The sequence below is a fragment of the Crocodylus siamensis genome, chromosome 4 (genome assembly GCF_052110815.1).
Source record: "Crocodylus siamensis isolate JL-2025a chromosome 4, ASM5211081v1, whole genome shotgun sequence".
NCBI classification, from domain to species: Eukaryota; Metazoa; Chordata; order Crocodylia; family Crocodylidae; genus Crocodylus; species Crocodylus siamensis.
Window position 1 is genome coordinate 178,742,185 of NC_143398.1, and position 20,349 is coordinate 178,762,533.

Consider the following 20,349-nt stretch of genomic DNA (forward strand, 5'->3'; position numbering starts at 1 on the left):
AAGACTGTATTTTGAGCTATTATGCAATAGCCTCTAATCGCCTCTAGATACACTATGCAAACACACGTAAATCAGGATAAAATATATTTTTACATAAAATAAGTTATTGTAGATGTTTGATTTTTTTTTTTTAGTATATAATTTGGGTTTTTTTCTGGTTTCAAGATGGCAAACCTCCTCCCAAAAGGAGTACTTCTGGGGCAAGAGGAGGGACTTTTGGTGGCAAAGGTCAAGGGCCCAGAGGCAGGACTTCTGGTCCCTTGGTAGGCAGGAGGCAGGGCACCCATCAAGGGGCAGAGCTACCCTTGCAGCCCTCGATAGCTCATCAAAACTCATAAAGCAGCCCTCCAGCAAAAATAATTGTCCAGCCCTTGCTTAAAGTGTAGAATTTAGTCAGCCAAGGACTACTTGTCTGAGTGAAAATTGCTCAGAGATCCTTATGTATCAGTAGCCTGAACTTACACATATGTGCTTAACATGACAAAGGTCCACTGAAATCAAAGGACTAATGATGTAAGTAAAATGAAACGTGCTAGTGTTTGCAGAATTGAAACTGAGTGAATTTTCATTCTGGTTAGAACTGGACCTCATTGTCAGTGACTTGATACACTGTGGCAAATCTGTATTTCTTTATCAGCCGGGAGGTTTCTCAGTACCTCACCAATCCTCTATAGCAGCTGGTATGTTCTCTAAGTGAGCCTCAGGTGCTGAGTTAAAGGGTACACCGGAAGCCAGGGTGGGAGTCAGAGTCAGGAAAGGGGTGCAGATTGGAGCAGCACTGGAAAGCAGCAGGGATTGGGAGTTGGGGGGCCAGTGCCAATTTGAGAGTTCAGCCCTGTGGGAGGCAAATTCTGTGTTGCTACCTCAGGTGGTAACAAGATTCAGCTGCACTGGATAACAGCAGCAGCTGATCATTAAGAGTGGCATTATCTTGTACTTTGGACTTGTAGCACACTTGTCAAAAAGGCTGTACATCAGTTTTCTATATTCAAGCAGGGATAACAGTGTTTCCTCATAACCTCTTATAAAAGTAAAAGATGAAATAAAATGCTATTTAAATACATTCTGAGTTTAATCTTTCTGGGCCTGATTCTGCCATTACTTCTGAGTAGTACCTCTGTTCCCAGTTGAACTATTGGAGAATGAGAAACTACTCACTGTAAGGAAAGTACAATCTAGCCTTATGGCTCTAATACAGTGTCTGCAGTGGTAAATGTGGTTTTTCTTCTCACCGGCACTCAATGAACCATTGGCGTATCTGGTCTTGGAGACTTTCCTTGATATCAGGACCTTCCATTTCTCTCAAATGGTTCTTGATGGCTACCAGAGCTTTCTTGTACTCTTCGTCATGTTTCTCCTGGACCTCGCATCTTGTGGCTTCCACCCTCTGGGCTTGCATTAATGAAGCACTAATTCTATAGAAATGAGGAGGTAGGCTCTAAAAATGGAGAGAGAAAAATAGTCAAAATAGAAGTTACAAATTAAAGAAATATAATACAAATTGGAATGTGATGGTGATAGTGAGTATAAGCCTACACCTTGTTTTATTTGTAGGAAATGAAAAAAAACAAAACATGCTCATAAAAAGTGGCTGGATGCATACAATAGTCTATTGTTAGTGTTTCTACATTAATTAAGAACATTGCAATGTATGAAAACAATCCATCCACCGTGGGATCCTGAGATCTTGCTGAGACAGGTGAGAAGACTGCTGTTCAGAAAATGCCAACTTTATCCATGTCAGAAGGGTGCCAGAGCTTTTTTAATTGAATTTTCAAATGTTTGGACTTCCCATTGGTACTTTTTAATTAGCCGGTATTGTTTTTAATTTGTTTGCTTAAAATTTTATATGCACTGTTTGGTCAGTTGTTTCCTGGTATTTTGTTGCAGCTGTGATATTTCTTTAGGAAATCCACTTCCCTTGAGTAAAAATAAATTAATAAATAAAAATACACTGCCAATAAAAATGCAGCCTTTCAAGTTTCCCATGAATTGATAACTCTGGCAAGAAGAAGGTGTCAGGCAGTAGAAAGAGATACACATATAAACCAATAAACTCTGCTTTCTGAATGCAGTAATGTCAATATAAAAATGAAAGTCTGTTTTACTCATGCAATCACAGAAGAATGAAAAGCAATCCAGGTGGTTAACCAAAAACGTAATTGGTTGTATTTTCTATTTTGTAGTTGCTTATAAGCTTAACATGTGTTTCTAGTTGTACATCATTAAGTATTTGATGCAACTTACTTTCCAATACAGGAAAAAATAAATACTTAGCTTTTCTCACATTTTTGATGTTTTTTAGAATACTTTATATCAAGTTTAGGAAAACTGAATAGAAGAATCAATGGAAAAAGGAGGTCTGGGGGGGAGCAGATACCTTCATGAATGTTTAATTCTCCTGAGTTAGTGTAAACAAAAATCTGAGTGAAAATAAATCCTACAATTCCTCCCCAAATTGGGCACATCACCAGAAACCTGATTCAAAAGCCATTGAAGAAATTCTCATTAATTTAGAGGAGTTTTAAGAAGAGGTCTTAATCTCCCTAGCAGTGTATTTCCTAATATAGTTTCAAGTGAGGATCACAGCTCTAGTGAATATCAGTGAAGAGAGACCCAGGTTTTTACCAAAGCATCAGCCAGCCTCTGTTCGATATATTTCATGTAATTTTCTTCAGTTTTGGACCAGTTTTGACAAGTACCCAGAAGAAAAGCTTCCAAGTTCACTTTTATTTCAGAACATATATATTGTGTTTTATGAAATATCAGAGTATGCTCATAGGTCCAATTTAAGAAAGCAGCCACTTTTCCTGTATCTGCACTCTATTGAGGTGATTTACAGCAGATAAAGGAAATGGACAAGACTACTCACAGAGCAAACAAGTATAAAAAAAACTAGAAAAGCAATTTCCTGCTCCTCTTCTGGGAAGCTGTTCTGTATGTCCTGCACCTAAACCTGTTACCCCAAGACATTGTCTTCAGTAATTTTTAAAGTTCCATAGAAACTGAGTTCTTCCATTCTATAGTAGGAAGCCTCATAAAATACTCCACAATAAATATTAGTCCTAATAATTATTTACATTTTCTTCTAAGAATATTTATGTCCTTCATTACCATTAAACAAGAATCTGAGTACCTCTGTGTAGTAGGTATTTTGCTTCTTTCTCAGTACTGTTCTGTTTACAGAGCCAGAAGTGACCCCAGAACTCCTGTCTCTCAGATCCTGCTCTGACTACCAGACTAACTCTTCCTTAAACAATGTCAGAAATGAAGAAAAACAAGTCTCTTCCTAGAATTTCTCCAATAGCTCCCACCAGATAGATTTGGTTGGATCCTCACTGGAGGTTATTTTATTTAGAGCCATTTTTTTATTTCTCTTGGTGTTTCCAATCCAGGATTAATGAGAAGAAGGAATCAGAAGTGTATTCAGGTGAAAGGGACGGATGTGCTTCTTGGAATGAAGGGAGCTGGTAGAACAGAGGGGATGTAACTGTTTCTTAATGAGCAGAGGTCATCTTCTCACTTCTTTGAGCATAAAGAATTGAGAAACAGAGAAGCCCACCAACTTTTTCTGCCCTGGGCAACTTACTCAATATCTCTTTTTGTAAGGAATGATTCCCATGTTATGGCAAAAACCAGCACTGCTAGGACTGAGGTTGGTCCATGGGTACACAGTAAAGCAAAAGGTGGAGGAAACTATGTCCATGTGGGCACTAACGATGCGGCGAGGAGAAGCCCTGATCGCCTGATGGAGGACTACCACGCTCTGGGGTGTGTGCTGAAGGAGATGGGCGCACAGGTGGTTTTCTCTTCTATCCTGCCAGTGAGTGGACGAGGCAGACGGCATGAAACGTGCATTGCAGAGACCAACTGGCGGCTGCAAGAATGGTGCTTCGAGGAGGGCTTTGGCTTCCTCAGCCATGACCGGCACATCACGACGAGAGACATGCTTGGATGGGATGGGTTCCACCTTTCCCCTAAAGGTAAGCATGTGTGCTATTCTAGGTTGGCGGACCTCCTCCAGTGGGCTTTAAACTAGGCTTGTCGGGGGAAGGGGAAGATGAGGGTGGAAGAAACATCAGACTGCCAGACCAAACAGCGCCCACAACTACAACCCAGCCCAGCCCAACGAGCGAAGCGAATAAACAGGTAAGAGATAGGGGCCAGGGTAATGCTGGGACTAGGGGGTCAGTACACACATCCACAGGAGGCCTCAAATGCCTCTACACAAACACTCGTAGTATGGGTAACAAGCAGGAGGAACTCACCCTCCTGCTGGCTGACACCAGTGCGGACATAGTGGGGATTACAGAAACGTGGTGGCACGCAATGCATGATTGGGCGGTGAATGTCAAGGGCTAAAGGTTGTACAGGAGGGACAGGATAGGAAGGAGAGGTGGGGGCCTGGCACTCTATATAAAGGAGGAATACACATCCTCGTCAATTAGCAAGGAGTTAGGGGAGGGGCACTCTGAAGTGCTTTGGGTTAGAGTACAAGGCAGTCGAGGGGAAAGAGACTTAATGGTGGGAGTCTACTACAGACCTCCCAACAAGGGAGAAGAGCTTGACCGGCAATTCTTGGGTCAGCTCACAGAGGTAGCGAAGGCTAAGGATGTGGTAGTCATGGGGGACCTGAACTTCCCGGACATCTGCTGGGAAGAGGAGTCAGCCAGGTCTGACCGCTCATGTAGGTTCTTGGCCAGAGTGCAGGACCTCCATCTAACCCAGGAGGTGCACAGCCCCACCAGGGGAGACACCTTGTTGGACCTAGTGCTGGCCACGGGTGATGACCTGGTGAGGGGGCTGCGGATGCTCGACCACCTGGGCGACAGTGATCATCGCCTGCTGGAATTCACCATCCAGCGCAAGGTGGCAAAGGCATGCAGTAAGGCAGCGGCCCTAGATTTTAGGAGGGCAAACTTCAACGAGCTAAGGAGGATACTTGGTGAAGCGCTGAGGTCCCAGAGGGGAGGGGATCCAGGTGTCCAAGGAGAGTGGTCGCCCCTTAAGAGACAATCCTCCAAGCCCAAAGGAAGGTAATCCCAACGAGGATCAAAGGGAACAGGAGAGCACACAAGCCTCTGTGGCTCACCAAAAGCATCCGGGAATGTCTCCTTGCTAAAAAGGAGGCTTATACCCAGAGGAAAGAAGGGCTCATCACCAGGGAGGACTATTCTGTAGCTGCTCAGGGATGTAGGGGGGTACTTAGGAAGGCCAAGGCAGAGATGGAACTGGGACTAGCTTCCCAGATTAAGGACAATAAGAAGTCCTTTTTTAAATACATAGCGGGTAAAAAGAAGGTTCCGGGTAATGTGGGGCCCTTGCAGGACGCGATGGGAAACTTGGTCGTCACACCAGACGGCAGAGCTAACATGTTTAACGATTTCTTTGCCTCCGTCTTCCTAAGTAGGGACCAGAACAGCCACCTTCCTGCTGGCCCCCCCCTCGGGCCCTGGGGGAAGCACACCTGGGCCACGGGTTAGCAAGGATTTAGTTAGGGAGCTTCTGGAGGGGTTGGTCGTATTCAAGTCAGCCGGTCTGGATGATCTCCACCCTAGAGTTCTAAAGGAACTGGCCCAGGTCATTGCAAGTCCCCTGGCACGGCTTTACGAGCACTCGTGGTGCTCTGGAGGGGTACCGGAGGACTGGAAGAGGGCCAACGTGGTTCCCATTTTCAGAAAAGGGAGGAGGGAGGACCCGGGAAACTATAGGCCAGTTAGTCTTACCTCGATCCCAGGCAAGCTGTTCGAGAAAATTATTCTGGCACACATCCAGGAGGGGCCAGCAGGGGACTGCATGCTTAGGGGCAACCAGCATGGGTTCATCAGTGGCAGGTCCTGTCAGACCAACCTGGTGGCCTTTTATGATCAGATCACCAGATCATTAGATGCAGGGGTAGCAGTGGACATAGTCTTCCTGGACTTCCGGAAGGCTTTTGACACTGTCTCTCACCCCATTCTCATTAAGAAACTGGAGGGCTGTGGCGTAGACACCCACACAGTCAAATGGGTCACCAACTGGCTGGAGGGCCGCACCCAGAGGGTGGTAGTGGATGGGTCCTTCTCAACCTGGAAGGACGTGGGCAGTGGGGTTCCCCAGGGCTCGGTCCTCGGCCCGCACTGTTCAACATCTTCACCAGTGATTTGGACGAGGGGGTAAAAAGCACCCTGTTCAAAATTGTTGATGACACTAAGATGTGGGGGGACGTGGGCACACTGGAAGGATGCAACAGGCTACAATCAGACCTAGACAGGTTACAAGGGTGGGCGGATGAAAATAGGATGGGTATCAACACAGACAAGTGCAAGGTGATGCACCTCGGGAGGAACAACCAGCACCATACCTACAGGTTAGGGAACTCCCCTCTTGTCAGCATGGAGGCGGAAAAGGATCTGGGGGTCATCATTGACTCCGAGATGAACATGGGTCAGCAGTGTAGGGAGGCAGTTAGGAAGGCCAACCGCACCTTGGCATGCATCCACAGATGCATCTCGAGCAGGTCCAAAGAGGTGATCCTCCCCCTCTATGAGGCACTGGTCAGGCCGCAGCTGGAGTACTGCGTCCAGTTCTGGGTGCTGCACTTCAAGAGGGATGTGGACACCATGGAGAGGGTCCAGAGGAGGGCCACTCGTATGATCAGGGGACAACAGGGCAGGCCCTATGAGGACAGGCTATGGGACCTGAACCTGTTCAGCCTCCACAAGAGAAGGCTGAGTGGGGATCTTGTGGCCTGTTAGAAACTAGTCAGGGGGGATCAGCAGGGACTGGGGGAGTCATTGTTCCCCCGAGCACTGCCAGGAGTGACCAGGAATAACGGTCACAAGCTGGCAGAGGGTAGGTTTAGGTTAGATATCAGGAGGCGCTACTTCACGGTCAGGGCGGCTAGGGTCTGGAACCAACTTCCAAGAGAAGTCGTGCAGGCTCCTACCCTGGGGATGTTTAAGAGGAGGTTAGATGAACATCTTGCTGGGGTCGTTTGACCCCAGTACTCTTTCCTGCCATGGCAGGGGGTCGGACTAGGTGATCTGCTCAGGTCCCTTCCAACCCTAGAAACTATGAAATTATAATACAGGATGGTTGCATCTATACATGCGTTTAATTTTGCAGTAGACTAATTAGTTGCAGAAAAAAAGCATCACCATCTACATGTGCACTGGTGTTAGGTTGCACCAAACTAATTAACGCTGCAGTGAGATAGTACTGTTGGGGTAATTTCCTATGTTTAAATGCACATGTAGATGCTCACCATGGGTGTAAATTGAACTGAGGCAGCTGGGAGCCAGACTCCTCCTGCCTGCCAACCTTGTTATACAACTCCACACTTTCAGCATCCTTGTACCCCAGCCAGCCCCTCTGCCACCACCCAGAGCCTGGAGCTAACCCCCCCCATGTCCTCTGCCAGCCTGGCCTGCTCTGCCTCAGCTCTAATTGCTGCTGTCATGGGTGCATATGTGGATGCTGTGCCTAGGAGTGGTTTACTTTGGCTCAAACTGCTGTGGAGTTTATTGCTTCATGTTAATTGCACGTGTAGATGCACCCAGTGGGTACGTTTACACATCGCCCAATAGCGACACAGCGATGTGCTTTGTTGCTATATAGCACACTATAGCAATGTAGCAATCACGTGTGTCTACACTCGATTGCCAGCTACATCACGGGAGTTATGCGCTCCCTAGTTCTAGTGTGCTACTATGGTGACATAACCAGTGAATCTAAGCATATGCCACCCGTATGCTGCAGTATGGGTGGTTACTGCACCATATTTTAGTACTTCCACAAAGCAACTACTAAAACACAGCACAGTAACAATGTCGCCATACAGCAACACTAGACATGCCCAGTACATATGAATTCCAAAGGTGCAACTACAGAGTGTAAACATACCCCAGATAACTTTAAGCTGACTATCTGGGATGCTTATTACTCTTTAGATGCAACAGCATGGGAGTTATCTCTTGGTTATCTCTGTGTTCTAACAGTTACACTAGGGGTGGGCAAAATACAGCCTGAGGGCTTAATCCAGCCCACCAAATAATTTTACCCTGCCTGTGGCTATTTCTTTGAAGTAGAACTGTATCTAGTCCATAGCTGCCTCTCATGCTTTCCCATGCCAGTCAGCTGCAGCATCAGCAGGCACTCCCCTCCCCTCCCTGGCTAGCCTTTCCTGTTGTGCCCCCTAGCCACCAGTGGAAGTTTCAAGGCAGGGGGTGCTGAGCTCTTAGCCAGGCTTCTGCTCTGCAAGGCTGTTTGCACACCGCTCTGACCCTGTTCCTGGTGAGTCAAAGCTTAGGCAGGTTCTCCCTGCTGATGGGACAGGGGCTGCAGGAGGAAGAGGGCCAGGAGCCACGGGTTATCTAGACTTTGCCAAGTCAGGGTCTGTTAGGGGCATAGGCACAAGTGCTGCAGTGTGTTCATGCACACTCTTTTGGGCTGCACCAAGTAGGTGCAGCTGGAGCAGCTGGTGAGGCCCCTGCCCAACCCTGAATCCCTGGCACATGGCTGGGTTGAGCAGGTGCCATGCCAGCTGCACTCACAGGTCCTAAAGTGGCATGTGGGAACACACACAGCATGGCACCAGCCCGGCCACATGCTGGGGACTTGGGGCAGAGGAAGAGGTGCAGGGAGAAGTGGGGAACACAACGCACCACCAGCCTGGCCAGGTCCAGACAACCTGCAGCTCCCAGCTCTCTTCTCTCTGTGCCCCTTCTCCCATCCTGAGTCCCTGGCACAGGGCCAGGCCAATACTACACTGTGTTCCTGCATGCTGCTTCAGGCCGCGTGGGTGCAGCTGGCGTGGCTCTTGCCTCACCCGGCTGCATGCCAGGGACTTGCGACAGGGAAGGGTACAGGAAGAAGGGGCCAGGATCCATGGGTCATGTGGGCCTGGCCAAGTCCGTGTTGCAGTTTCCCCCCTTCTCCCTACACCTCCTTCCCCATCCCGAGTCCCCAGCATGTGGCCAGTTTGGGCAGGAGCTGGGCCAGCTGTGCCATGTGGCTTGAGTCAGCATGTGGGAATGCAGTGTGGCACTGGTCTGGCTCTGTGCCAGGGACCTGGGGTGGGGTTGTAGGGAGAAGGAAGGAACAAAGGTTACATTTCCCTAACTCTGCTCTCTCTGCCCAGGCATGGAGCAATTATTTGGGCTGGAGGGCCACTTAGAGTGTTTTGGTGAGCTGCCGGGGTTGGGGGGCAGGGGTGTGCTGACCCAGCCTGCAACACTTTGCCCAAACTCCCTAAGTGGCCCTCCAACCCAAATAATTGTCCACCCCTGAGTCACACTGATATCAGTACCCAAGCCAGTTAGTTTAAATCTAGCTTGGGCTAATATATACGGGCTGTAGCCATACCTACAGAAATACCCACAAAAGCGGTCTTTCTGGATGCAAGAGATAGTCTGTTGTTTTTTTTCATTTTTAATTATCAGAGTATTGGTTTACTAAAAAAAAATAACTGCATACTACTTACACAAGAGAGACTGTGAACATTTTCTTTGTGAGTCTTGATAATGAAACAGAGTAAAAGAGGAAATGAATAAAATTTACTTTTTATTAAACTTTATGGTAAACTGTATGACCATTGATCTGGATTCCTTTCTTTTCTTAATATTTTCTTAATTAAGTTACAGTAATTATTCATGTGGAAATCGCTTATTTACATAGAGTAAGAGGCAGGTGTTGACATGAAATGTGTTCCTGCTTGATTGTTTCCATCACTGAGAAAATGGAGCTGGCTCAAATATAAAGGGCCAGATAAACAAGAATTAGAGGGTGTACTGCATGCACTCATACATGTGGAAAGGAGCCAACAAGAGAGTGATAGCAATACAACAAATCCAAAAAGGACACCTGGTTTAAGTGGGAGTTAGTGTTAACTGGTAAATCAATTTGATGAGTAACTGAGATATAAGTTAATAAAACGTGAATATTCTAAAGTTCTCTTAACACTGAATAAGCAATTGCAAATTGTGGGTTCTTTGTGAAGCACAGTGCCTTAATAATACATTCCCAGAGTATAGGGGAGAGACTGAACTAAGAAACAACAATGGCTGTGATAAATGAGCACTGAAGGATTCATAGCAGTCTAGTGTAGAAGACACATAATGATTCTGTTTATTAGTGAAGACCATGAGGTCTACACATGTAAGATGTGAAAGCTGGCTTCTGTTTTCACAGAAAAGGCGTGCTGTTAACTGCAGTAAAAAAAAATCATGTAATGCATACATGTCACAAAAAAACTCCTGATGCAGGGAAAGAGCTAGATGCCCTATCATTCTGAAAAATTACAAAGAGCATGCTAATGTGATTTATCTAGCAACAAAACTGGCTAGTTTTAGGTTCTTCCCCTCCTGAGTACCACCACTGACTTTTGTATATTTATAAATGTATTTTCAAAAATATGTGTCATTTAAAAGACCCACACAACTGCCAGGGAAAACAGAATACACAAGGAAACATGGAAACTAATTATATACAATATATGTTAATTCTTTTACACCAGTTGAAAAGTCTGTTTTTAATTTTAAATAAAATTGACAGTAATCATGACATTTTGAATTAGAGAAAAAAATTCTATCTTCTTCATTTACTGATAACCAAAGAGTATAGTGTATTGCAGCTGTACTTAGACTTTAAGCTGTCAACTTTGTAATGAAAGTTTCTATTTTAAGTCATCTTAAGTTTCACCTACTGTAGGATTCCATATTTCTCAAACCCTTGTATGTATACTAGATATGCAGCGTTAACATTGTCTGGTCTCTGTAAACTGCATTAATGGCCTCTTGTATATCAGAGATAACAAAGAACCTACACAACCCAGCAGGGTGACTCTGGTTGAGTTCTTTTACATACCTTAAAGGAAAGGAGCATGGACCATAACCTATATATGTAGAGCAGTGGTTCTCAATCTTTGGTACCTTACGTACCACCTGCCAATTGATGTGGCAAAAGCAAAACCAGAAGTCCCACCGTGGCACTTCTGGTTTTGGAGCCACCAGCCAAGTCCCACTTTTTTCTTGTGGACCACAACCCCGGGCTAAGCAGCCTGTGCGGGGGGGGCCCCCCCCTCTGCCCCGGCACACTGATGTCAGGGAGTAAAAGCCCCAGTGCACCAGTCGTGGTGGGATGGGTGATGGCTGGAACTTCCAGCCCAAACAGGCAAAGATGTCTCCAATGTGCCAGTCAGGGGGGTGAGCCAAACTCAAAACACGGCACCTGTGTACCCCCTGCCCGTGTCTCATGTACCCCTAGGGGTATGCATACCATGGGTTGAGAAACACTGATGTAGAGCATCCAAGACTAGAGGAAGTAAACAGTAAACTGTTAGAAAGTTTGACCCTCTGTGTCCCCCATGACAGTAATGGTCCCACTAACTCCAGTTACCACAGGTTCCAGCTGAAAAGTCATCTGCTATAATGTTTCAGAACATTATTCCACTCCTAGTCACATTCTTAAAGCGCTATACAAAACAGGATGGCAGGTTTGTTTTCATAGATTTATATACTAAATGAGCATGTTAGTAAAAAAACCAAAAACCAAATTCTATTTCACTTTGTTTCTCTGAATGCCTCTAATGGGGCTACTTCTGAATCTGGGGGAGGTATTCTCCAGTGAGATGTTAATAAATAGCTTTTCCTTGGGGGCAGAAGCATTTTTCCATCTTAAAGAAATTTCTCTGGCCATGTGAAATTCAAATTTGTTAACTTCCCCAACAAACAGCAACTCATTTAAAAACAAATTGCAAATATTAGATGGAGACAGTGAACTTGATAATGCACAACCGCCACATCAGCTGTAGAATAATGCATCTTAATGAAGGCTTCCCATGTGAATAAACCATTATATTTACAAGCTTTCCACAGTTAATGACCCAGAACTGGATAACGAAACTCACATTTTTAGAGAGGTCTTCTGTCAGCAAAAGTATACATATTAATAATTGATGTTGCTGTAAAAATAGGACATAATGTGAAGCTTCCTGAGTTTGTGGGGAAAATAGGACTATATGGTCCATTAACTCAAAATGCTTAGCTAATGTTTGATGGGCTTTGTCTTTAAAATCCTTGTTTAAATTAATAAGGCAAAATGGACATTTGTCTAAAAGAGAATTTTATTCCATCTCATCAGTCACAAGGATACTGATGAGCAAGCTGCTTGCTTCTATTTTTTGCTTCTTTCCAAATAATATTTTAAGTTTCATAGAACAAAAAGGTCTTTCAGTAGGAGGAAGTAGATGCTCCCTGCATTTTTAAGGTAAGACCACATGAAGCAACGTCTCTTCATTTAATACTCTTCACTTAAAAACTCACTTTGGGAGACCACCTTAGGTTGAAAAGACTCACTTTGTGCTTAGTCAGCTTCGAAACTCTTTTTCCAAGCCAGACTGCTTTATTGTTCATTATAAAACACTTAGAGGTGTGCAGGCTGGCTGAACATCCTTAAGGCTATACTTCTGTGTATAGAATGCCCCATGCTGTGGAACTAACTGCTCTTCAATTGTTCCATTAAGAGCACATTTAGGAGGAAAAATAGATTTTGATCAAATAAATAGATATATTTTTCTATGTTATATACCAGGACCAATATTCATATAGTCCCTGAAAGATAGGTCTTACTGTACTTTTATTTACTTCTTTCAGGACAAAGTATTTCAGTTTCTTTTTTCTGTCCTGTGGGTCAAAACTGCAGATTTTTATGGGATTTCTAGAGTGTATATATTTCTCTTTTGTGTAATTCAATGTTTTATAATCTACAAGGTTTTATTCTTTAACTAGATTTAGTTTATTAGATATTTGGGGGTTTTTTGGTCTTTTTTATGTGCTTGACAATACACTTCTCTGGTAGAAAGCCATTTTTCTCAGCAAAAAGCGTATTTCTTAATGGTCAGGTTACAGACACCCTTACCCACACAAACAGTTGCACTGAATTAAATATGACTGCACATATGAGTAACTGCTTACCAGAAAGGGTTAAGCAGTTCATCCTCTAGCCCATCAGAGGTCAATTACTCTACTTAATGGAATGTCAAACTTCAGTCCAATGAAAATTCACTTAGTCTGCTTTCAAGCTTCTCATGCTATTACTTAATTGGGATTTTTTTTTGTGATACTCCTTTATGCCTCCAAACTAAATATGAGAATATACTTTAAACATGTCTCTCTTGTTACAAAATACAGGTTTTCCTCACTTTATGCAGGTTCTGTATGTGCAAATTCACTCTTACATGATGACCCTTTTTATACCAAAAACTTGTTATACGTGAGGTAAATTCACTCTTACACGATCGGTGTGGTGGATGCCCTCAGTCAGCTGCTTTGTGTGCTGCATTTTGGGAGTGACATGCACCAAAATATAGTCTCTGGTGTGGATCTGTGCTCCTCGCTTGTTGTTTGCGATACGTGTTTCTGTAGTTGCCATCCCCATTATGATAGTGACCTGTCTGCTGTTGGCGAGTACCAAAATTGTCTTGTAAGAGTGGTAGAAGTGGGTCTGGGGGTCAGTACAGTCGAGGTCTTGGAACATATCCCTATTTGTTACATTGTAAAGTGGGTTACTTTTATGTGAATTCAAGTTATGTATCCAAGTACTGGATTTTGTTGCACTGGATACATATTGGTAGCCTCAAAGCACCACATACATTATATTTCTAAAGTCCAGGTTAGGCACAAAAAAGAATTGCTAAATGAAATGTACTGTATTCATTAAAATTCATCACTATGTGACCCACTGCAGTGGCTCTGCCAATTAAAATACATGTCACATACAAATATCCATACTTATTGTGGTAGGAGGACATAGTAGAAAACGACTGAAAAAGCCTCCATTTACAGTTTTCATTACTTTTTTCTAACAAAAAGTTTTTATTGAACATTAAAGACTATAAAATGCTTAAAGAAAATTATTTTGGTGTGGAATTGGGAAAAATATATTTTTATTCAGAATGACAGAATTCCATATATGGTTATTTTTACTTCAGATATTATTTTTGAGCATACTGCCAAACTTCTTTTACTACATATATTTTTGATTGCAAATGCCACTTGTTTAGATATTAGCATGGCTTCATAAAACAAAGGCACAATATCAGAGGAATAGACAGCCTCTATTACTTCCCAATAACTTATCATTTTGAAAATAAAAGTTTAAAAAAACCTACCAAAACTAGCATAAATTACTTCAGATTTTGAAAATACATACAAATGGTAAAATGCCATATTTACTTGACTACAAGATGACCTCACAATAATTAGATTCTATGTATGGAAATTTAGAAATTTGTTATAATCTTCCAAAATTTGAATTGTCTCCCTTTCACTGCTACAGGAAGGAAAATAAATCTGGGGGGTCAGGTGGCCCCTCACCCTCTGCTCCCCTAACTTCTCCCTGCAGACTTTGCCTCTGCCCTGACTGTCAGACCCTGCTCTACTTGAGCACATTGAAGTAATGGGCAAATTTGAAAGCACTGACTTTGAAATAAACATGTCTTTAATAATTTACATATAGGCAAATTACCATGGGTATCCATAGACTTCACTTTTTTTTAAATTGCTGCAAGTTTTAGCACAGGTTTTTTTTGGGGGGGAGGGTGTTGACTTAAGGTCAAATTAGTTCTGAATTCCAAATCGACTGAGTCAAGCTCATTTGTTCATGCTGTGTGGCTCTACCACCAGGAAAGTCTCTTCCATCCCAGATCCATCAGTCTAGAACTTGTCAACAGCATTTCAAGCCATGGTTACCCCATAGCTCAGCGCTGCTCAATGCATATGTGTACTCCAGATACCTTCCACAAAGTATTCATGTGTTAATTAGTAGGGATGTGTGAAGTGGGCAGTATTGGATTTGGATTCGGCCTGATTCAGAGAACAGTGATTCGATTCGCTGATTCAGATCACTGTCCCGATTTGATTCAGCTGAATCTGAAGAGTCAATTCTGATTCGGTGAATCAGCAATTCAGCCATAGACACAACTTTATATGTTTTTTCTACGTACCTTGAGGTACCAGGCGTGGCTTGTGAATGCTGAGATGGTGGGGCAGATGGAGTGTCCCATGGGGCAGATGCAGAAGTGGACCAGAAGTACTTGGCGGCGGACCCAGAAGTGGACTGATCAGCCACGGGGGGACCCCGGGTGCCCCCCCAGGCCGAAGAGGCACCAGTCACCAAGCTGGGGGGTGGAGGGATGTCTTGCACGCTCCTCAGCAGACCTGGAAATGGAGTGGGTCTGCTGCTGAGTGCATGGGGGGCCTGGGACTCTCCATCTGCCCCACCATTTCAGCATTCACGAGCTGCACCTGGGACCTTGAGGTACATGGAAAAAACGTATGAAGTTGTGTCTATGGCTGAAACATCAAATCTCTCCAAATTGATTCAGAGGCTTCCAATTTGATTCGGAGAAAGGAATGGGTCTCCTGATTCAATCTGGATTCAGAGATTTGGCCACTGAATCTCCTCCAAATCAAATCAGTGACTGAAGCTTTGTACAGCCCTACAAATTAGCCACCATTCATGACTAGAACTGGGTGTTTTTGTCGTGAGTCCTGGGGTTCCCTAAAAATGTATATGCAGGTGAAGCATGGGGCAACTTGGTCCAGCTCCACCTCATGGAGGGGCCAGGACCACAATAATCATATGTGACAGGCTGAGTGAGGGGGCAACAGAGGGATTCTTGGTGAACAGTTTGGGGCGTCATTTGGTGATATCTGCCAGACATTTAAGGCTGGTAAAAAAACAGGTATCACTGGATATGGGGAAGAAGGCACAGCTCAGGTGTGGGAGTGAAGAGGAAGTTGAACTGTATTCAATGTAGTGGCTCATCATGGCTTGAAAATGAGTAAATGCTGAGAAGGACTGAATGCAATGGGCAGTACCATATATCTTATTCAGGTGGGCTATCTTGGACTTATCTTTTTGATGGGTTTCTACCAGCATTTCAGCCTTTTGCTAAAATCAAGCATATTTAATACCAAGAGGAGGGTTTCACGGCTTAGCTCACTCTGGCCCTCCCAATGCTGGCCTGCTATTGGAGTACCTCCAGGCCTGGTGCCAGCAACACCCTAGGAGAAGCAACTGACTGCTGTTTTGTTTTTTTTTAGGGCCACGCAGCATCTTGGCCTGTTGGCTGGGATCAAGCATTTTTGGCATCAAGGGGAGGGTGTCAGGGCTGCCTCTGGCCCTCCTGGAGCCAGCTTGGTATTGCAGTACCTCCAAGCCCAGTGCCAATTTACTATGGAAGGAGCACCTGCATATTTTAAGGGCCAAAAAAAAAAAAAATCCTATCAGTATGTTTGCCCAATATATGCCACGTGTTTTATACTCACTGTCTATGCATCTGATCTGGGGTGGAGGGGGTGGGAAGCACTTTAATTAGAGCAGTTCTGAGAGCTGCTCTAATTAAAGTACCTGCAGCATCACATCTATTCAGTATCCCATGCTTCAAAACAGTGGTGCGGGCATTTTAACTAAAGCTTGTTTAACTAAAGCCCCTGTTGCCATTTTGGAATGCAAGGATGCTAAATACACAACATGGAGGCTGCTGAAGCATACTAATTAGCACACTGCAGCAGACTTGCAGCAGACTCTATTAATCAAGTCTGCACCAACGGGTGCTAATTAGCACGCTTCGAAGCAGAGCTCCATCACATGTATAGGTGCCCATCATGCTCGGTGTTGGCTGCATTTAATCAATTTCATACCTGATTTACATTACTAAGCACATGCTGCTTCTGGCAGCAGTTTAATGACAGAAAGTGGATTTAATTAGGTTTCCCTGTATGCAAAGTTTTTATCCCCATGCTGATTGGGGGAAGGTGGGAAACTGAAATATGGTAATACAAAAGGCTCTTTATTCTGGATTCGGGAACATCATGTACATGATAAAAGCATTTGATCCTTATGTTTAATACAAACAAACTTTTGGGTACCTCTCAGCTCTTCTCTTTGCCCTTTTTTAGGAGATTGGAATTATTTCATGTTCTACTTATTTATAGAGTTTGCAGTTTGTTATATCCAATGTAATTATGTATTTAGTTCTAGCCTCCAATGTTTACACAGAAGACTATTCTGGGAAATACTGATCTTTTTTTGACTGGTTGAAATGTAATGTATTTTAAGAATTTAAAACATAAAAAAATGTTTGGCAAATCCAGACTGTTTCCTCCAATATAAGTATAATCATTACTCAAAACAACATGCCTAAATTAGGGTAGGCTTAGAAGAGGTGAATAGGAGAGAAAAGTTATGTATTTAAAACCACCTAATATCTTTTAACTTTAAGACCATAGAGAAGAAGGAATAACTATCCAAAAAACAATATGGAAAAGTTTTATGTTAACACACATTGTACCAGAGACTCCCTTTGGATAGGAGTATAAATCCTGCACAGTGTCAAAACTGCATAACAGTATACACTAGTTGATATGCCTTTGAGACCAGGCTGGTATTTATGTATCCACACATCCAGCAAATTGTGGGCCCAATCCCATAAATTCTTTAAATATGTAAAGCACTTAACTTTAATGGGACTGACTGCCTCTATGTTTCAAGTTAAACATGTATTAGTTTTGTCAGATTGGGGACAAAGTGCTTACTGCCTTGTGGGACTGATCCCTCAATCCCCTGTAATGTAGAGTGAAATGGACACACCAACACTAGATGCAAACAATCCCTGCTGCCTATTCTACACTTACAATCTGCACCAACCAGTTATTGTTGCCCAAGGCAATCCAAATTTACAATATCACATTCAGTCTCCAGGGCATACAATACTTCCTATCCTCTTTCTCTGATTTTTCAGACTTTCCCACAGGGTGTACATATGCAGAAGCAGCCAGTTTGCAAATAACCTCTAGTGAAAATCTGTTCTAATATAAGTTTCTTTAAATTAATCTGCATTTTGAGCCTATGAAGTGCAGCTGGAGAACAATTCGACACTTCTGAAAGAATTAATCCAGCCAGGTTTTGAGAATCATCAAAGATGTGCTGACTATCCTCAACTCCCACTGACTTCAGGAGGCCCTTAGTTCCTCAGAGGATTTGGCTATGTTATGAAAGCAGCTCCCCCAGATTTCAGTGAAAACAGGACCTCTGTCAGCAAGGGAATCAAGTAAGGAAATTGAGTAAGGCCAGGTTAATGGTTGATTTGTATCACTGGGGCAACACAAAACCAACTGCAAAACATGGATGAATTTGGCCCCTAATGACCAAAATCTTAACAGCTGTCTGTTTCTGATAGGTAAAAAAATAGACACTGGGTGCATCTACATATGCAATTAGCACATAGGAATAAGCTCCAGCACAGTTCACATTGGAGTTTATTGCTCCTAGGTGCAGTGTTTAAATGTGTGCCAGGGGCCACAGCATGTTGAGATGGGGTGGAGCAGTCCCAGCTGGCAGGGAGACCTGGGGAGGGTGAGGGGTAGAATCAAAAATCTGAAACATGGCACACTTTGGCTGATCTATACCTTTAAAATACTGAGAGTAAGGGAAAAAGTTAGGTTTCCTCTGGATACAGCATGCACTTTCAAGATAATCAAATGTAGTGGACTGAGTAGTGGACTCATCAGAGTTGTAGTTAAAAGAGAGAATATACACTGGAATGTTGGTTGCAGCCTTAACTATAAAGCTGCTAGTACAAAGCTTCATGGCAAAAGTATGAGGAAGAGCAGGAAGCAGGTCAGGATACAGTTATGAAGATATATGTGTTCCTGGTGGGGCTGCTGCCTTTTTGAAATTAAGCACATTTTGTGAATCATGATTTATTTGAGATTTAGAAAAACAAGCGCTGAGGGAATCATGCTGTTCCTGCAATTAAATTCTAATAAATAATAACAACAGCAAGACTTTGCTCTAGAGCCAAGAAAAATCTCTTGAAAATAGGCTACTTTGACTCTGGACAAAATAAACAGAATCCAAACCCAGAAAACATAGAATTTTCCCTGTTTTAAGCAGACAGCAAATATAATGGCCTTTCATGAAGCACTCTGAATTCAAAGGGAGACAGAATGGTTCTTGAATCATCTTTGTTTCTTGTATGTTCACAGTTTTGTTAGATTAATATAACTGAATGCTACAAAATTGTCATTAAGAATTTCAATGTCTATTTTAAAGAATCATCTAAATTATAACACTTTACACATAATTTGAAAGTAGTCACAAGAGAATTTATATTTATTGCAATAGAAGTTGGGACTGCTTTGGAGAGGGTTTAAATTAGTGGATGGCCAGGTCTCTAATTTATCTAAGTCTGAAAGAAATAGAAAAGCAAATTCAACATATTTACACATGAAGTTGTGGGCTCATTTTTTAGAGGCCTGACATGATCATACATCAAAGGGGCTTGACCTCTGGAGCTCACTGCCTATCTATCAAAATGGACTGATGCTTGTTTGCCACTCGTTTCCCTTGGAGGCCACAGAAGGGAATGCGCCATGAAAAATACAGGAAAAATGCAAATCAGGACTATGAAAACCCTGGAAAAAAAGGCAAATTTTTATTTGGTAGATCTGTTTCCCCCATATTCTTTGATTAGATATTTGATAAAGAATAAAGGCTCTAAGTCCAGAGTTGCATTTATCAATTTCTAAAAGAAGGTCAGGATTCAAATAGACTCGATGCTATGTTAGATTTTTATCCATTCATGGGGATGAGAGGGATTATGCTTCCTGAAGTATATAGTACCTGGCTGTCTTCATATCCATTATTTGTCTCACTCTTGATACTAGACCCATGAAAAAAAATGCAGCTATATACCAAATCATAACTCTTTATCTCCTACAGTGTTCTACAGTGGTCTCAAAGTCTTTTAGGTAAACATTATGGAATTTGACAAAAAATGATCTCTTAAATTCCCCAAATCATATTTTCCAAAACTTTTATGTTCAATAAATCCCAGCATTCTAGAAGTTTGAGTCTGCTCCTGTTGAAGTTTCTGGGAGTTTGCTCACAGACTTCAGTGACAAAGCAGAGACAATCAAAACATGCACTGACTCCTCATCTGACCACAAGGGACCACAACATTCATAGAAGCTACAGGAGAAATGAAAGGAAAGATTCTATAACAAGATTTTATTTAAGATGGGAAGACTTTATTTAATGGGAAGATTTTCCCATTCAACTTGATATAACATTAGGTAATTTTAATTTATTTCTGTGGAAAGAATCAGAAGATTCTTAAGTAATGCTCCTTTTCTGTAAATATATTGTTAGGGCTAGAACTTGTTTTCATAAGTGTGATCTTGCTAAGAATAATTTCACTGTTTAGTAAGAAAACTGTACAAACTATGTTTGGAGCAAGTAGAGAGTTTAGTTATAAATGTTAATTCTGATTTTCTTTAATTATATTTTAATAGCTGTAGAATA

At 42.8% G+C, this 20,349-nt stretch overlaps 1 protein-coding gene across 1 annotated transcript in view; it reads right to left on the bottom strand.

Moving 5' to 3' along the window:
* DRC11 (dynein regulatory complex subunit 11) overlaps window positions 1–20,349 on the bottom strand; it is a 185,543-nt gene that overhangs the window by 128,925 nt on the left and 36,269 nt on the right. Inside the window, exon 7 of the mRNA XM_090041693.1 lies at window positions 1,233–1,438. Coding sequence (XP_089897819.1) covers window positions 1,233–1,438 — 206 coding nt within the window. The remainder of the gene's footprint in view (window positions 1–1,232; window positions 1,439–20,349) is intronic.